This window comes from Hyperolius riggenbachi, chromosome 6, assembly GCF_040937935.1.
Source record: "Hyperolius riggenbachi isolate aHypRig1 chromosome 6, aHypRig1.pri, whole genome shotgun sequence".
Classification (NCBI taxonomy): Eukaryota; Metazoa; Chordata; class Amphibia; order Anura; family Hyperoliidae; genus Hyperolius; species Hyperolius riggenbachi.
Window position 1 is genome coordinate 80206017 of NC_090651.1, and position 19879 is coordinate 80225895.

The 19879-nt window shown below is 43.3% G+C and overlaps 1 protein-coding gene across 1 annotated transcript in view; it reads left to right on the forward strand.

The window, feature by feature from the left end:
- LOC137520957 (vitamin D3 hydroxylase-associated protein-like) overlaps positions 1-19879 on the forward strand; it is a 117022-nt gene that overhangs the window by 7471 nt on the left and 89672 nt on the right. Inside the window, exon 2 of the mRNA XM_068239589.1 lies at positions 11941-12054. Within this exon, the coding sequence (XP_068095690.1) occupies positions 11941-12054 (114 nt within the window). The remainder of the gene's footprint in view (positions 1-11940; positions 12055-19879) is intronic.

Below are 19879 nucleotides of genomic sequence, written 5' to 3' on the forward strand. Positions count from 1 at the left end.
TGGGAGAAAGATCTCTGTAAATGGACAATTGTGTGTAAAAAAAAATTAACAAATTGTCATTTACAGAGATATTTCTCCCACCCAGCATGGGTATGTGTAAAAATACACCCCAAAACACATTATACTACTTCTCCTGAGTACGGCAATACCACATGTGTGGCACTTTTTTGCAGCCTAACTGCGCTAAGGGGTCCAAAGTCCAATGAGCACCTTTAGGCTTTACAGGGGTGCTTACAATTTAGCACCCCCCAAAATGTCAGGACAGTAAACACACCCCACAAATGACCCCATTTTGGAAAGTAGACCCTTCAAGGTATTCAGAGAGGAGCATAGTGAGTCTGTGGCAGATTTCATTTTTTTATGTCGCAAGTTAGAAGAAATGGAAACTTTTTTTTTTTTTTTTTTTCTCACAAAGTGTCATTTTCCGCTTACTTGTGACAAAAAATAATATCTTCTATGAACTCACTATGCCTCTCAGTGAATACTTTGGGATGTCTTCTTTCCAAAATGGGGTCATTTGGGGGGTATTTATACTATCCTGGAATTCTAGCCCCTCATGAAACATGACAGGGGGTCAGAAAAGTCAGAGATGCTTGAAAATGGGAAAATTCACTTTTTGCACCATAGTTTGTAAACGCCATAACTTTTACCCAAACCAATAAATATACACTGAATGGGGTTTTTTTTTATCAAAAACATGTTTGTCCACATTTTTCGCGCTGCATGTATACAGAAATTTTACTTTATTTGAAAAATGTCAGCACAGAAAGTTAAAAAAATCATTTTTTTGCCAAAATTCATGTCTTTTTTGATGAATATAATAAAAAGTAAAAATCGCAGGAGCAATCAAATGGCACCAAAAGAAAGCTTTATTAGTGACAAGAAAAGGAGCCAAAATTCATTTACGTGGTAGGTTGTATGAGCGAGCAATAAACCGTGAAAGCTGCAGTGGTCTGAATGGAAAAAAAGTGTCCGGTCCTTAAGGGGTAGAAAGCCCTAGGTCCTCAAGTGGTTAAAGGGGAAGGTGCTATATTCATTGTAGCTTAGGATCAAATTTCATGGATCTATAATTTTGGATTATTAAAGATTATTATCTTTTTAGCGCTGTGGACACCATTTTTTCATATTTTCTATTTGGGTTATTGAGGATTACCTGGTCCAAAACAGCTGCTGCACATACCATTAGGCGCAGGTTGCTACAGAAATTGACAAAATAATGCGTAATTTGATCTATCAGCTGTGTCAGCTCAAAGTCAGGAATATTCTCTGCCATGGCAGAGCAGCTAATTTGTAAACACATGATGGTAACATTATGACTGCTTCCATGACAGTAGGAAGTGGACAGTGCAGGATTTGTATAGGCTGTAATAAAGAAATGTTTTCTTCAAAGGTTATTATGCTGTTAGTGCAGAGAGGAAGTTCTGAGTTCAGGAAATAAATGTCAGCCTCCATATCCCTCTCAGTTCATGTGTTCTTAAAGAGGAACTGAAGATCGTTTTAAAACAGTCTCCCTTACCTGGGACTTCTGCAAGCCCCCAGCAGCCGTCCTGTCCCATGCCGGGCCTCCATGATCTATGTGTATCCTTCTTCGCGTTCTAGTCCGCATTAGCGGTATTGCAGAGGGGAATGCCTAAAAAAGGATATGCTTAGCAGGGCTGCACAGGCGCAGTGGCCCCTCGACTTACAAGTCAAGGAACAAAATAGAGCGGCGGCGGGAACAGAGGATCGTGGAGGACAAGCGCGAGTCAGGGCAGCTGCTGGGGGCTTGCAGAAGCCCCAAGTAAGGGCTGGTGCACACCAAAACCCGCTAGCAGATCCGCAAAATGCTAGCAGATTTTTAAACGCTTTTTTTTATTTTTGAGGCGTTTTGCTAGCGTTTTGCGGATTGCTGCTGCGGATTTCAGTATAGTAGATTTTATATATTGTTACAGTAAAGCTGTTACTGAACAGCTTCTGTAACAAAACCGCCTGGCAAACCGCTCTGAAGTGCCGTTTTTCAGAGCGGTTTGCGTTTTTCCTATACTTAACATTGAGGCAGAAACGCATCCACAATCCAAAAAATGCCTCACCCAGGCATTTTTCGTTTCTGCAAAACGCCTCCCGCTCTGGTGTGCACCACCCCATTGAGATACATTGACCAAGCAGATCCGCAGCCGCAAGCGGATCTGAAAACGCCCAAAAAGCCGCTCGGTGTGCACCAGCCCTTTGTGAAACTTTGTTTTAAAATGATCTTCAGTTCTGCTTTAATTCCCTCACCATCTGTAGTGTCCTATGTGTCTCATTATCACCATACATGGACCATTATATTATTATTACTCTTATTTTTTCTTGTTACATGGTATCTCCTGGCCATACAAGGTCCTGGTACATCTTCCATTGTACAGTAGAATATGTAAATTGTGCATGTGTTGATGATCATGTCCTCTCAGATGATACTACACAGCTATATGTAATCTGCAACTATAACACCTGTGAGATGTGAATGTGATGCTGTTATGTGCATAAATAATAATGCCACAGACATGTATGTTCTGCAGTCTAAGGGCCAGTGCACACCAAAAACCGCTAGCATATCTGCAAACGCTAGTGGTTTTGGAAGCGTTTTTTTCAGAGCGATTCTAGGTACGTTTGGAGCGATTTTCTAATCATGCCGAGCAATTTTTGGAGTGCTTTGGTGTGGCATTTTTTTTTATTTTGTTACAGTAAGGACCCTTTTACACTTAATCAGTTGCTCTCAGTTATAACTGAAAGAAAACTGTTTTTCAAAGTAATGCCCAGGTTTTATTATGGCACCTTTCACACTTAACGCGGTTTAACCGAAATCTTCCCAATACACTGCTATGGAAAAAACGCGTACTAACGCATACGAACTGATTAAGTGTAAACGGGGCCTTAAAGGGAACCAGAGATGAACGTTTCACACAAAATAAACATATCAGTCGATAGCGTGTAAAGAATAAATGCTTTACCTGATAATTTGGTGTGCCTTTTTTTAGTGTTTTTTATCCATTATTGCTCCAGGAAAAATCAACAATGGCCGCCGGCTCATATCCCTTCTGCTTCCCGGCTATGAGTTGTTCTGGATGTGCTGTCTAGGCTATATGAGACTAGGCTGCTATCTAGGCTATACGAGAGAGGCTGCTGCAGCCTTTCATCTATGTGCTTTCATTTTGGTATGATGTGCATCTGCCTGTAGGAAGTGTCTCTCATAGGAATGAAACTGCAGTCATCATCATTATCTATGCAGACAGAGTGCACACAGATCATATTGCAGCCACACTTTTCTGTTTCAGAGATTCTCTCTCAGCAGGCACAGCCCCTCCCATGTCATCACAGCTCTCAGTATGCAAAGCAGGAAATCTGAGCCAGGAGGTGGCAGGCTTGGGCTTAATAAGACTCCACAGAAGAGTGACTCGGCTATAATGATTCTAGGTCAAACCTAGACTGAGACAGTTGGGGATTCTTATCACAGCTGATAATAGACTAATTAAGCAGATAAGAATGAAACTAAAAGCAGGGTAGGTGTTTACTGTCATGTTCCCACTGATAAATGTAATAAAATACATGAGGGTGTTTTTGTCTCTGGTTCTGTAACTGAACAGCTTCTGTAACAAAAACGCTTGGAAAACTTCTCTGAACTAGCGCCTTTCCACTTTCCTATACTTTACATTGAGGCAGAAACGCCTCAGAAATCCACAAAAATGCTGCTGGACCCGAGTTTGCATTTGGGGAAAAAACGAACTGCTCTGTTGTGCACCATCCCATTGAAATACATTAGCCAGGTGTTTTTAAAAACACTCAGAACTGCTCTTGGTGTGCACCAACCCTAGACTCTCTTTACAAAGTAGGTGTGTATTGTAGGTCAGAGTTCAGTGGTGACTGTGTACTGCCTGTCTAGAGGGATTATAATAATGCTGGTGCACGAGTGTTTTTGTTACTTATGTGAATGTTAATTATAAGCACCTCTGGGACAGACCAGATGGAATGGTTTAGTGCTATGTGCAGTATGAAGTGAGTTTGGCTGAACTATGCAAATGTATAGCCAGCTTTACTACATTTTAAATGTTAAAGTCTGTACAGAAGTGAGCCGGGTATTTCAACCCTGTAAATGTGGCCACTAATGGGCGTTCTCTACACCATCAACGAACCAATCTTTGCTTTCTATCTATCACAACCAAACAAGAAAATCCAAATTTTGTTTTGACCAAAATCCAGTCAGACGATTTTTTTTTTTTTATTAATAATCGTTCATAATCGATTTGTGCCCATCAACTGAGATTATTTTCAACCAATTTGATCAGAATTTCTGATCGCTTTATTAATTTTTCGCTAAAAATTGGACTGTTAGTGGCGACCATTAGTTGCAGGAGAATGAAAGTCAGCAGTCAGGCCCAGTGCACACCAAAAACCGCTAGCAGATCTGCAAAACGCTAGAGGTTTTTGAAGCCGATTTCAGAGCAATTCTAGGCATGTTTAGAGAGGTTTTCTAAACATTATCTAGCGTTTTTCAGAGCGGTTTTCCACTTTCCTATTCTTTAACATTGAGGCAGAAACGCCTCAGAAATCCCAACAATGCTGCGGCCCAGGAGTTTGCGTTTCTGGAAAAAACGAGCCGCTCTGGTGTGCACCATCCCATTCACTTTCATTAGCCAAGCGGTTTTCCCCCTGCAAGCGTTTCAAAAAACACTCCAGAACGACACCTGTGTGTACCAGCCCAAGGATTTTGAAGGCTGTTTGCTAATGAAGTGTTTCATTGCAAGAGTGAAAAAGGACGCGATCTCTGAAACCAAGCCTCACCTAATAAAACAATTTCAATGAAATTCTATACTCAAGGTCTTTTGGTGTAAGTCTTTATTTTTTTGATATCCGCTCATCCTGCTTCTGACTTGGCTTTTGCAATAAGTCTTTGCCTCTCACATATGTTATAACCATAAATACAGTAGAATCCTTTTATAGTAAAGCAGGGCTGTGGAGTTGGTGCAGTTTTTGGTAGAGCTGTGGAGTCGGTACAAAAATCTTCCAACTCCGACTCCTCAGTTTATGAAACCACCGACTCCGGTTACCCAAAATGGCTCAGACTCCTCGATTCCGACTCCTTAGGGCTCTTTCACATTAGGGCAGATTTTCTGCGTTTCACCGCAAAGGGTAAAGTTTGCGTTACCCAAGGTGAAATGAAAGTCCATAGACTTTCATTTTAGCTTTCACATATAACGCAGCCTTTTTGTGCGTTGCGTTACACTGCACCCAGGCGCAGTTTTTCGGCCGACGCTAGCTTTATGCGTTACAATGTTAGTCAATGTAAAACGCACACTATGCGCGTTTTTAATCCGTTAACGCAGGCAATCAGTCCCAGAATGCAACAGAGGAACAATGTAGAAAGTTGAAAACTAAAAGAAGAAAAAATTACCTGCGTTTTTTTTATGTGCTGTAACGCATTGAAAACGCGGATTAAAAACGCACACTCACTGCAGTGCAATGCATATTAAAACGCATACAACAAAACGTATGCTTTGAGCGTTCTCCAACGCAAGCTCTGATGTGAAAGAGCCCTTAGGGCTCGTTTCCACTATTGCGGTGGGGAATCCACCGCTGACGAAATCGCATGCGGATGCGATTCCGCATGCGTTTTTTGCCGCGAATTCGCATGCGAATTCGCATAGGTGAGTGTATATGCGATTTTAACCATGTCACTGCCTGTGTGAATTTACATTGGTACCTATGCGAATTCGCGGTAAAAAACGCATGGGAAAAACGCATGCGATTTCCCTATTAAATACATTGTGTGCGATTCGCCTGCATTCCACACGCAGGCGAATTCTGAGGGCTCTGCCGTGCAGAAAAAACCTGCACAGAAAAATGCACAGCAAAACTGACAAGTGGAAACAGGCCCATCCACTTGTATTGGCTGTGCAAATCTGCATGCAGGAAACGCATGCAGATTCGCGATAGTGGAAACGGGCCCTTAGTCTAATACTTACCAGGGCTCTGGATTTTGTACAACAATCATCCGAACTCTGACTCCTCAGTTAATGGAATCACTGATTCAAACTCTGACTCTGGGTACCCAAAATTTCTCCAACTCCGACTCCACAGCCCTGGTTTTTGGGTACCTGGAGTCGGTAGTTTCATAAACTGAGGAGTCGTATGATTTTTTTTTTGTTGTTGTTTGTTTTGTACCGACTCCACAGCCCTGTAGTAAAGTGCAAGGGACCGGGCCAAGTAGTTTACTGTATCAGAAATTGTCATAATCGTGCACTCCAAGTATACTATGGTACTGCATCTTTATTTTGTCAATAATTAGGAGTTTTTTTTTCTTTTTGATGCTTCAGCAAGTGAGCATAGACATCTTCTAAGCTAGATCAAAAAACACAGTGCTCAGTATGCAGGGATTTGCATGCAATAATCGCGCAACACTGGACCTGAACTCAGAACGTCCTCTCTGCTCTAAAAGATAAGCAACAGCATAATAACCTTTTAAGAAAAAACATTGGTTTGTTACAGCTGATACAAATCTGCAGTGTGTCTACATCCTGCTTTTATGGAAGCAGACATGTTAACGTCTTGTGTTTTACAAGTTAGCAGCTCTGCCATAGCAGAAGAGATTCCTGAGTGGACACAGCTGAGATATCAAATTACAGTGGTAATTAGACACACAGGAGGAGGAATTAGACAGGATAAATGCACAAACCGGACGAAAAGAGCACCAAAAGAATAATAAAATTAATATCTGTAAAATGAGGTTTGAGGTGGCTTAACTCAATGAAGACAGTCATATATAAATGACTGTTTAAAGGGATACTGTAGGGGGGTCGGTGGAAAATGAGCTGAACTTACCCGGGGCTTCTAATGGTCCCCCGCAGACATCCTGTGTTGGCGCAGCCACTCCCCAATGCTCCGGCCCCGCCTCCGGTTCACTTCTGGAATTTCTGACTTTAAAGTCAGAAAACCACTGCGCCTGCGTTGCCGTGTCCTCGCTCCCGCTGATGTCACCAGGAGTGTACAGCGCAGACACAGACCATACTGGGCCTGCGCTGTGCGCTCTTGATGACATCAGCGGGATCGAGGACACGGCAACGCAGGCGCAGTGGTTTTCTGACTTTAAAGTCAGAAAATCCAGAAGTGAACCGGAGGCGGGGCCGGAGCATCGGTGAGCGGCGGCGCAGGCACAGGATGTCTGCGGGGGACCATTAGAAGCCCCGGGTAAGTTTAGCTCATTTTCCCCAGACCCCCTACAGTATCCCTTTAATAGCACTGGCCATGCGTTTTTTTGCGTCTCCACCCACTTCCTCAGGCAAATCAAGTGCCACTCTATGTTCAGAGCCAGAAATAGAGTACATTTCTCTTGCTAAGGGGTTCTATTTGTGGCTCTGAACATAGTGTGGCACTTGATTTGGCCTGATAAAGTGGCCGGAGACCCACAAAACTCATTGCCAGTGCTATTAAAGATTATTCATTTATACAGGTAGTTCCGGTTAACAAACGCGATAGGGACTGTAGGTTCATTATTAACCTGAATCCGTTCTTAAAGGATACCCGAACTTAAATGTGACATAATGAGATAGACATGTGGATGTACAGTGCCTAGCACACAAATAACTATGCTGTTTTCCATTTTTTCTTTCTCTGCCTGAAAGAGTTAAATATAAGGTATGCAAGTGGCTGACCCAGACCTGACTCAGACAGGAAGTGGCTACAGTGTGTCCCTCACTGATAAGAAATTCCCATTTTTTTACCTCTTTCTTGCTCTCAGAAGCGATTTTCTGCTAAGAAAGTGTTTTATAGTTGGAATTTCTTATCAGTGAGGGTCACACTGTAGTCACTTCCTGTCTGAGTCAAGACTGAGTCAGCCACTTGCATACCTTTATATTTAACTCTTTCAGGCAGAGAAAGAAAAAAAGGAATACAGCATAGTTATTTGTGTGCTAGGCACTGTACATACACATGTCTATCTCATTATGTCACATTTCAGTTCGGGGATCCTTTAAGTTGGAACACTGTGCCATCTCTGTCCCCTGTGCATCCAGTGTCCCCCTCTGTGTCTCCTTGTGTTTCCATTGTACCTCCTTGTGTGTCCATTGTGCCTCCTTGTATCCCCCTGTTTTGCTCCCCTTGTGCCCGGGTCCCTTAAGCAGAGTATGCAGACCGGAAGTCGCAACAGTCTCGCCTCCTCTACGGCGGCCCAGATAAATCAGCGGTAACATCCTCTGTCTCTCACTGCTTAGCGGTTTCATTGTGTATTGACGCAATCAGGAAGAGCCCCAGTAGCGGCTCCTCCTGATTGCATCATTACACGACCCAAGTGAAACCGCTAAGAGAAGCAGTGAGGAGAGAGGGGATGTCACCGCTGATTGACCCTGGCCGCCATGGAAGAGGTGAGGCTTCCGGTGCGCATATGCTGCTTAAGGGACCCAGGCACTAGAGGTAGTTCCCAACTGCGTGACGTCATTGCGACGTATCGGCGGGTCGTTTGTAAGTTGGGTGTCCGTAAGTTGGGTACTACCTGTATATGAAGTTGTGATCATTGAGGTAAGCCACCTCAAACCTTATTTATTTTATACATTTTAATTTAATTCTCCTTTGGGCGCCTTTCCATCCTGTGAATTTAATACCCCGGTCTCAGGGAAAGGGATACCCTTGGACTCCGTCTATGGGTTCCTAGGACCCTTCTTTCCTGGAAAGGTGCGATTTATTTCCAGCTGACCAGGACCCCCGAATGGAGTCGGGTTTATTGATCTCCAGCTGCCGGCAGTGGTTGGTTGCCCCATTGCAACCTCCCTTTGTGAGTACCCTCTGTATACTATTTCCTATTTCATCTGAGTGTGACATACTGCAACATTTGGGCTCCCTTTGTCTCTGTGTTCTTCATATAGGGTGGCAGCTCTCCCTTGTTGTGCATCCCACCTTTTGAGAGTATAATTACTCTTGTAATATTGAGCCAATTTTGGTTCCTGGCCTTGTCTTTGTCACACAGGCTACCATGGACCAGCAGCATCATAACACCCCCCCCCCCCTATTACTGTCCCTACTTCTTTGTGTCCAAAAAACCTCTTTTTTTCAAGCTCACTAATCAGTCTTTCTCCTTGGGCTACATAATCCTCATCCCATCCTGCCTTATGAACTCTTATGAATTGGTACTTTGAGACATTCTGCAGCCAGGGCTTGTAATGTTAACTATCCGCTAAAACAAAGCCATTGCAGTTAAAAGACCGCTATCATTTAAAATGCATCCATATCCTTTCTTTTGTCGCTGTCACTTTCTGTAGATAGTGAAAATCTGACAAGTTTGTCAGGCTTTGGACTAGTCTATCTCCCAGGGGGGATTCTTAGTTATTTCTTTCACAAAAGCACTTGCTGAACTGCAGTTACCCAGTCCAACTGCCAAAATGGTGTGCAAATTAGTTTGTGACATCCTTGTAAGTCTCCTTTCCATGGAGTGCTTTTGTAAATAAAAAGGTATCCCCCATAATGAGATCAACTAGTTCAAAATATGTCAGCATTTTACTACCTTCTGAAAGTGACGGCAACATAGGAAAAAAGTAATTTATAGTGCATTTTATATGTATGCATTTTACAGTGCTTCGTGATAATGGTCTTTTACCTGCCCTGCCCGCGTTATCTTGTTTTAGATGACTTGGGGCGGGGCTGCCTCAGCTGGCTCAACTTTGTTGCCCAATGCGGAACAGTGCAGGGAGCGATTGATATTTACCCAATCTGGAGGCAGAACCGACCATTCTCTTGTAGGATGGGCTCTCCTCTTCCACCACCAATCAGCGCTGTATGTATCCACCCCATGATATGATATATATGACATGATCAGGACGGAAGGAGGATGTCAGTGTGTTACAGCGCCACTTGGTGGTGGAAGTGGAAATCTGATCTGTAATGCTGACATCCTCCTCGGGGTCCCGATCACGTCATCTCATGTGATTGGGGACCTGGATAATTGTATTGCCGTGCCGCTTGGTGGTGGAAGAGAACTGCCGGATCTTGCGTCTGGATCAGGTAAATATCAAGTGCTTCCTGTGCTGCTCTGCATCGGGGGAGGGGAAAGAAGTACTGTTGTGACGCACCACAAAATAACAAACAAAAATGCAGTTAAAAGGATAATGGGTTTTCTGTCTAATGGGTAATTTGTCTAAATTCCTGCATGACCCTTGTAATGTGCTTCTATGTGGCAGAGGCTGAAATTTTATATACCAGTGTTCCTTGTACAGGCTACAAAATGTCAGGCCTGTGTGTCGGGGACATTCCTGTGTAAGTTTGTCTGATGCAGAGACTAATGTGAATGGTACAGTATTCTCTGTATAGCACCCAGGCCTGTGGAGTCGGTACAAAATCATCTGACTCCTTAGATTATGAAACCACCAACTCAGATTCCAGGTACATAAAATGGCTCCAACGCATTGACTCCGACTCCTTAGTCTAATACTTACCAGGGCTGTGGATTTGGTACAAAAATCATCCGACTCCCGACTTTAACTCCTCATTTTATGAAAACTCCGACTCCAGGTACCCAAAATTGCTTCGACTCCGACTCTACAGCCCTGATAGCACTACAGAACATGCCAAATATAAAGGTAAACAGTAGGGATGGCAATGTTTATAACTCATTAACCCATTCAGGTTCCATCGTTTTCACGTGAGAAATGTTCACCTCCCATTCATTAGCCTATAACTTTATCACTACTTATCACAATGCACTGATCTATATCTTGTTTTTTCCGCCACCAATTAGGCTTTCTTTGGGGGGTACATTTTGCTAAGAGCCACTTTACTGTAAATGCATTTTAACAGGAAGAATAAGAAAAAAACGGAAAAAATTCATTATTTCTCAGTTTTCAGCCATTATAGTTTTAAAATAATACATGCCTCCATAATTAAAACTCACGTATTGTATTTGCCCATATGTCCCGGTTATAACACTGTTAAAATTATGTCCCTATCACAATGTATGGCGACAATATTTTATTTGGAAATAAAGGTGCATTTTTTCCGTTTTGCATCTATCACTATTTACAAGTTTAAAATAAAAAAAAATATAGAAATATTTCATCTTTACATTGATATTTAAAAAGTTTAGACCCTTAGGTAAATATTTTACATGTGTTTTTTTTTTTTTTTTTTATTGTAATGTTTTGTTTTTTTTATTGTAAACATTTTATTTGGGTAGTTTTGGGAGGGTGGGAGGTAAACAATAGATTTATAATGTAGATGTGTGTTAATTTTAAATTATTTTTTTTTACAGGTGTAGTATTACTTTTTGGCCACAAGATGGCGGCCATGAGTTTGTTTACATGACGTCACTCTAAGCGTAACATACGCTTACAGTGACGCATCGGGAAGGGAACGGGCAGAAAAGGCGCAGCTTCTGAGAGAAGCTGTCGCTTTTTCAGCGGGGGAGAGGAATCAATGATCGGGCTCCATAGCCCGATACATTGATTCCCTGGCTACCGAATCCGCGGCCGGGAGTGCGCGTGCACGCGCGCGATCGGCCGCGGGAGCGTGCGGTAGCGCGCATGGTTCCTGGACGTAGAAACTACGTCCAGGAACCAAAATAGGTTAAGAAGCATGTGATCAGTCTGATCAGCTGATATATTTGTAAGGTTCTGATTTGCTGTGATGATTTCCCGGTTTAGCGCATGACCATATACGTTTTATTCATCATGTTACTTCTGTCGCTGTAATTACCAATTCTGTATTTTGTAGGAATTCTGCATATTGGTGTATAACATTGTCTGTATTATGTACCCCGTGTTTTTCTCACCTTTGTACAGCACCACAGAATATGTTGCCGCTTTATGAATCAGTAATTGTTCTTGCTGAGCATCTGAGACTGTAGTCTACTTGGCATAGGATGGGGGCTGTGCAGTGAAATATCTTCCCCTGGATGTGATAAACATATACCTGTCTGGTACAATCATGGCTCCTCTCTCATTGCAGTCTCCAGTGGGGAACCCTTCAGAAATCCTGGACCTTTCACTGGCAGACCTCTCTGAGAAGCTGCGGAAGGGGAAGCTGACTCCAGAGATGGTTCTGCACACCTATATGACAAAGGTAAGCAAGGATCCACTCTGTGCTTCATGATGTAAGTGTACAGTAATTAGTTCAAAGCTGTGACACAACATTCAAGCTGATGTAAGTCCAAAATCCAGAACGAGGCGGGGCCAGAGGATCAGCACCACTTAGGTAAGTAATTGTGCTCCCCCTTCCCAACCACCAGGGCCGGTTTAAGGGGCCCTGGGGCAAACTGAATTGGGGGGTCTCCTGCCTCAGGCAGTCATCTGGTTGCCTATACTCGAGGGAAAGGGGGGAGGGGTCATCTTGCTACCTATACTTGGGGGGGGGGGGGGTCATCAGGCTAGCTATACTGGAGGGAAGGGGGAGGGGTCATCTGGCTATACTGAAGGGTAGGCGGCCCTGGGTGGTAAAGAGAACAAATCCGGCCCTGGGTGCGTGTTATGCGTAAACACGTGACGGGTCATATAGAAGGATCAGGACTGCTTAGAAAGAGTGCCCGGGCTGTGTAGCTGCTGCTCGCTAGCTCAAGTTAATTACTGCTGCGGCTTGTCGTGCAAAGGCCCCGGGGAGCAGTGCGAGCGGGGGAGCAGGCAGACTTTATTAGGGTCTGCAGGGCCCCTGCAGAGGTTGGGGGCTCTGGGGCATTGCCCCCTTTGCCTCTAAAGCAACATCGGTCTTCCAACCACCGAATCATTAGCAACACAAAACATTACGCACCATCCTTATGGTGAAGTTCATTTTTTAAAAAATTATGAAACCAGTGATCAGTGCACTTAAATCAACTTTGTTGAGACCCTGATAATCCCGACTGTGAATGTCTCTTTAATTGACCCCCAGTCCTAGAAGAAACCGATACTAGTAGTCTAAGCAAAATAAAGTGCTCTTGCTTCTTATGAATCGTTATGTGGAGCAATCTACAGACATAACTTAGCCTCTGGGCTTAGGGGAACTACCCTCATTCATAATACCATTAAAACATGCAAGAGGGCAAGGAAGTTGCTTGGTGAACCTAGCAGATGTGTTTCTTAGAATTCCCCTCTCTGAGGTAATCCTAACTTACCTGAACTTCAATCGATCCCAGATATACCCTTTTGGCACGCCTACGATATTAAATATTTGTGCCAATTATACGTGAATGGAACATTTCAAGATTTTGCCACATTACGAGAAGCGTTCGGCCTACCTAGGCACGCCCTTTTCAGGTATTTTCAATTATGGCATGCCCTCACGGACACAGTTGGGCTTAACAGGCGTATCTCTCACCCCATCAGAATTGGAAAAAATACTTCTCAAAAAATGATAAATCCAAACAAGTTAACCTATATAACTTTTTAGCTACACATGGTAACGTTAAGAAAATTCAGTCTTCTAGGAATAGATGGTTGGCAATTAATCCAGATATTACACAGGAGGACTGGTCTGAATACACGGACTTCTTTAATAAAGCCATTATTGCCTCCCATGACAAACTAATAATCGTAAAATGGTTCCATCAAGCATATTTTACCCCTATGAAACTAGCAAAATTGGGTTCAGCATATACCGGTCATTGTTTTAAGGTCATTGTTTTAAATGTAACGCACCTAACGCTGATTTTATACATTGTGTATGGGATTGCCCACTAGTCAGTGAGTACTGGAAATCAGTAATACATTTCTTAAGAGACCCTTTACAGCTGCCGGTACCTATGGATCTAAAGTTATGCATGTTGGGAATTGTGGGAGATATAGCCTGCAGCGCACGCAAAATAACGTTAATGTAACGGTTGGGTGTTATAACTCAGACGTCTGATTTATATGGTGATCTGCAAAATCACCAATAATACAGACACTATACCAGATTATTAGGTGATCTGCAGAATCACCAATAATGCCAGTATAGCTAATACAGACTGTGTGTGTGAGAAGTGATTGGTGCAACCGTAAGGGCCCGTTTCCACTGTTGCGACGCGATTTCGCCGGCATCCCGACGCTTGTAAAAACGCATGCGGATGCGTTTCCGCATGCGTTTTTTACCCGCGATTTCGCCATGCGAAATTAACCATGACTCTGCCAGGGCAAAATAACATTGAAAAAGGTGCGAAATCGCACGCGAATCGCGGGTAAAAACGCATGTAAAAAACGCATGCGTTTTTCCTATTAAATACATTAGCGGCGATTCGCATGGATTCCCGACGCAGGCGAATTCTGTGGGTCCCGTCGTGCAGATTTGGCCCGCTGCCAAATCGCTCCCGCACGCCGCACATATGGAAACAGCCCCGGCCACTTCAATGTACCAAGCGAATCCGCATGTCGGCGCCGCATGCGGATTCGCTATGGTGGAAACGAGCACTAACTCAATTGTTTGACGAGACCTCACCAGAGGGGCTGGTGAGGTACAATCAGTACACTGACTGTATAATAGCGTACAAGCCCCAGAAAGCTGGAGATACTGATACTGAAGAGATAGAATCTCCCTAGGAATGGGTGATTCAGACTGTACTGCAGCCTAGTGATCACCTGAGGAGCAGGTGATACAAACAATACTGCAACTAACGATCACCTGAGGAGCAGGTGATTAAGACTGTACTGCAGGCTAGTGATCACCTGAGGAGCAGGTGATTCTAAACTAAGAATCCCTCACCAGAGGCTAGGCCCACTGGTGAGGGCAGAGTGGTCAGACAGGTTAAGTTCGGCAACAGAGAGGTAAGTATCAGGACAGCATCGTGAGGCAAAAGGATAACGGATAAACAGGCAGAGGTTCAGCAACAAGTCAGATAGGCAGAAGTACAGAATCGGTGAGCAAATGCAAGGTCAGAGTATAGCCAGAATCAAATACAGATAGTCAATAACAATAAAACAATATCCTAGTCTAGGTGTGAAGCCCTTGGTTTCAACACCTGGGATCTAGTCTAAGGTCTGCTAACATGTAAGTATTCACGACAGCAGACACCGAAGGAATGGTTCCTCCGGGGTTAAGAGCCCGGGGAGACCCTGAAGCACGCCCCCCTGCTGCCAGCCAATCAACAGGGGCGGGCGCACGGCGAGACGTCAGCCGACCCGCAGGTCAGCTGACACGTCTCCTGGCCGCATAAAGATCATGACGGTGCGCGCGCGCACGCGTCAATGCTGCCATGAGAGCGACTGAGAGTCCCATCCTCTGCGTGCTAGACGCCCGAGGCACGGGATTGCTGATGGAGGCAGCTGCGGCGGCGGTGCTGTTCGCCGCAGCTGCTGCCACGAACGTTACAGTTGTAGAATTCTCCTACATTATGCAAGGAAAGCCATTACCCTACGATGGAAACTGCATACAGTTCCCGCACTCAGAGATTGGAAAAAAATTGTTAATGCAGCCCTTCCGTTATATAAACTAACTTATCAATCACGCAGTCAATTTAAAAAAATTTGATAAGATCTGGCACAAATGGGTGAATGCCACAGAAACCCAAATTCCCCTAACTTGGATATCACGGTAGCTGTACAAGATCTGCAATGGATCTGATTATTTAATCTTTGATATTAACGTACTCATGGGTTACATATATGACTGCTTTAATTCTTTAATATGTACAATTATGTATTTTCTCACTAGCAGGGACTTACTATTGATGTGATTACTACTGCTGGATGTCTTTTATTTTGTTTTTGTTATGTGTTTAAATTTTAATAAAAAATCTTTAAAAAAAAAGTGCTCTTGCTACACAACCATATGCATATCCCAAGACCTTACCTGTTTTACCCGATGAACTGGAGCATTGTCAGAAGTACAGTGTAATGCAGGGAATATCTCAATAACGGAAAAGCAAGATTGTCTATTGGATAATTGGTCAATGTACCCTCAAGGATAAGGGGTGGGGCCAACCCTCATAACATTGGATCAGCAAATTTGTGTACACATAATAAGGTCATAAGGCCACCATAATTGTACGAATAAAAATCAATTTTAATTCCAATTAGACAGAGTCCCCTCAATACAAAACCCTCAATACAACATATCCCCTAAGTATTAAAATCAAAGAACAATGCAATGCAATTTAGCCATATCACATGGGGCAATTTTCTGCAGATGTACAGATAGCTTATCTCTGGCCAGAAAATGTTATGATCATATCATCCATCCGCCCGCGCATGCATCCAACAACCACACTGCCACACTGTCTCTATGTCCTGGGGGCCCCCCAACAGGTCACCTCTTGAAACTGGACTACCTTTGGCATCCAATCAGGAACAGTTTTCCGTACAAAGAACAACAAGATCCGATTCAAGATGCAAATTCCGGATAACTTGTATGGTTTCAGCCTTAAGAATACAAGGTAACACTGTGGATGGGTCTCACCCGTAAAAGACAGTCTCCGTTTTGGTTAGAGTAGCTCCACACTCACTTCCATTGATGTTATAGCCATAATCTCACCAAGCGTGTTGCGGATTCCGTCACCTTTGATGTTGACATGCTGCCCGCCGCGTGTGCCTCCGCATCCACGCCAAACACGCTGGTTCCTCTATCCGGGGTTCGTGCAGCCAGGATGTTGTATCACAGAGTTTTTTTTTTTGTTTTTTTTTTTAACAAATACGTTTTATTGAGTGTTTCACAAAAGAAAACAAAGAGCATGAACACATACAGGTACATGTACATAAAAAGAACATTCCCCTAAAGTATCGGAATATCCCTCCCCCCCACCCTCTAGCCCACGGTCTCGACCCCGCACAGTCACCTGGTACCAGCACATAGCTCAGTATAAGCTATTGATTCTGTGAATCATGATCGATACCTTGATTTCTGAGATGTTCAATCCATGGAATCCAAATGCTGTCAAACTTGAGGGGACAGTTTCTCTGCAGATATGTTAACTTATAAAATGGCAAAGCAGTATTTATCATTGTTATCCATTCTGGAACCGTTGGAGGTCCCTGTCGCATCCAGTGAAATATAATATTCTTTCTGGCATAGAAACACAAAAGGTCCCACAGTAATGTCAGTCTCCTGTTAGGGGCTATATCTCCTGCAACTCCCAAAAGATGCGTTTTGGGATTAAGAGTGATTGGCCTTTTAAAGATTTTTTGGAGAAAGGCATTTATTTGCGTCCAATAGGTCTGCAAATAGGGACATGCCCATGTCATATGAATAAAGTTTGCTGAACTTTGATCGCATCTGGGACATTTGTCAGCTCTCCCTGGATACATGCGTGCCAATCTTATGGGGGTATAATATATTCTAAATGTAAATTTAAGTTGAATAAGCCTGTCTTTTATGGAGATCAGATAAGACCCTGTGTCCTCCAACACATCCCTCCATTCCGACTCTTCCAGGTCTGGCACATCGATCTGCCACTCTTGAAGCACTTTAGTTACTCTAGGGGTGGTGGTGTCAATTAGGGTTGAATAGATTGCGGAAAGAGGAGAGTCTAAGTGTTTTTGTAGTAGAAGGGCTTCCAACGGATCAGTTTTAAGTGTGATATTGGTAGCGAATTGTGAATTGGCTGCATGTCGTACTTGGAGGTACCTGAAGAACATCTTGTTGGTTAAGGAGAATTCATGTTTCAGATTATCAAAAGAGGACAATTGTCCCTCTGTGATTATGTGTTTAAGCCATTTAATTCCAAATCGTGACCATTGTATAGGATCAGGTATATGCTGAAAATGTGCCAGGTAAGGATTACACCAAAGAGGAGTAAATGGTGAGTAGACATCAGGTTGTGAGTATTTTTTCCTAGCAGCTTCCCAGATTTTAATAGTGAAGACCATGGGTCCAGGTAATTCAGCAATTGCTTTAGCCCCCCTAAACGGTAACAAAGTAAGTCCCTCTAGTGACCCCACCACCGCAGCCTCTAGCATGGAAGCTGTATTTCTGTCATCCTGGGCAAACCACCACCGGACCGTTACAAGTGTTGACGCCCAAAAGTATAGCTTGAAATTTGGAAGGGCCATACCTCCAAGTGCAGTAGGCAACTGAAGGGTAGTTAGAGATATTCGGGGCATGCCTCCAGCCCATAAAAATTTCAATAGGATTTTTTCAATTTTTTTGAAGGCAGCGTTGGGGATCCAGATGGGAGTCTGCCGAAATACATATGTAAATCGTGGCAAGTACAACATTTTAATCAGGTTAGACCTTCCCATAACTGTCAGCGGTAGACCAGCCCAGGTATGACAGTGTCTGTCAAGTGATTCAATAATCGGATTAAGATTTAACTTAATATAATCTTCTAGGGGGTATTTGATGTGTATACCAAGATATTTAAATGTTGAAACCCATTGAAGGGGGGAGTCGTTAGCTGTTTTTTGGGCATCTAGATCTATTGGGAAGAGCGATGACTTTCCCCAATTAATTTTCAAACCGGAGTACTTTCCAAATCTATCCATAATAGATAGAAGAGTTGTTAGTGAGTTATTAGCATCTCCCAAAAAGAGGAGAAGGTCGTCCGCATAAAGTGCAACCTTTTCAGTCAGATTACCGATCTTTAGCCCTTGGATATCTTTTGTTTGTCGTATCACATGTGCAAGTGGCTCAATGGCCAGCGCGAATAAAAAGGGGGACAGGGGACACCCCTGCCTCGTACCCCTCTGTAAATTAAAGGTGTCCGACACCATGCCATTAGTGAGTACTTTCGCTCTGGGAGTGGCATACAATAGTCGAACCCAACGCAGGAATTTAGATCCCACCCCAAATTTTTGAAGAATCAGCCACAAGTAAGGCCACTCCACAGAGTCAAAAGCCTTCTCTGAGTCCAGCGAGGCTACTACTCTATGGCCAGGATTATCATGTTTAACAGAGAGGTTGACATATAGTCGTCTAAGATTGACATCCGTTCCTCTCCCTGGCATGAATCCTGTCTGATCAGGATGTATTAAAGTGGTTAATAATGGCTTAAGTCGGTTTGCCAGAATTTTGGCTAAGATTTTCGCATCCATATTAATTAGAGAAATGGGCCTGTAAGAAGAGCACAATCGCGGATCCCTTCCCCCCTTAGGAAGAACAACTATCAACGCCTCTTGCATAGAGTCAGGTAAGGATTGTATATTATCAGGGTCTTGAAAGAGGTCAAGAAGATAGGGGGTGAGGGTTTCAGAGTATTGTTTGTAAAACTCTGATGGGATGCCATCTAAGCCTGGAGTTTTATTTGGTTGTAATGTAGCAATGGCATTGGCTATCTCGTCCCCTGTAATTGGTAGGTCAAGAGATTCTCTTTGTTCCATAGATAGTTCTGGCAGTGAAATACCATCAAGATAGTTTTGTAAGTCATTGACTGAGGAATTAAATTTAGTGGCATATAGTGTTTTATAGTAATTAGCAAATTCTGTGTTTATTTCTTCAACTGTGGTTAGGGTATTACCCGTCTCCGAAACAATCACAGGGATAGTCACTGCAGGAGTGTGTTCTTTAGTTATCCATGCCAGCATTTTCCCACATTTATCCCCGTATTCAAACACTCTTTGTTTTTGGTATAAGTTGGCCTTTTTAGTGGATTCAACATGGAGGAGCTTAAGACTGGTTATAGCCAACTGCCAAGCCGAGTATGAAGCTCGGTCAGGTTGCGTAAGATATGCAATTTCAGTCTCTTTGACTTTATTTTCTGCTGCATGATAGTCACTGAGTCTCGTTTTCTTACAGTGTTTGATTTGCATCATGTACTCCCCCCTCATATAAGCCTTAAAAGCGTCCCATACTATTGGTCCCTCTGTAGAGTCTTTATTGGAGCTCCAGAATTGAGTAATAGCCCCAGGAATTTTTTCCCCCACTATTGGATCATGGACCCAGTATCCGGACAATCTCCACGGTCTACTAGATAGTTGTATTCTAAGGGTAAGAGTAGTTAGAAGTGGTGCATGGTCCGAGATAGCCCACGGGAGCCGTTGAATGGATTGTATATTAGGTAAGGATGTGTTGG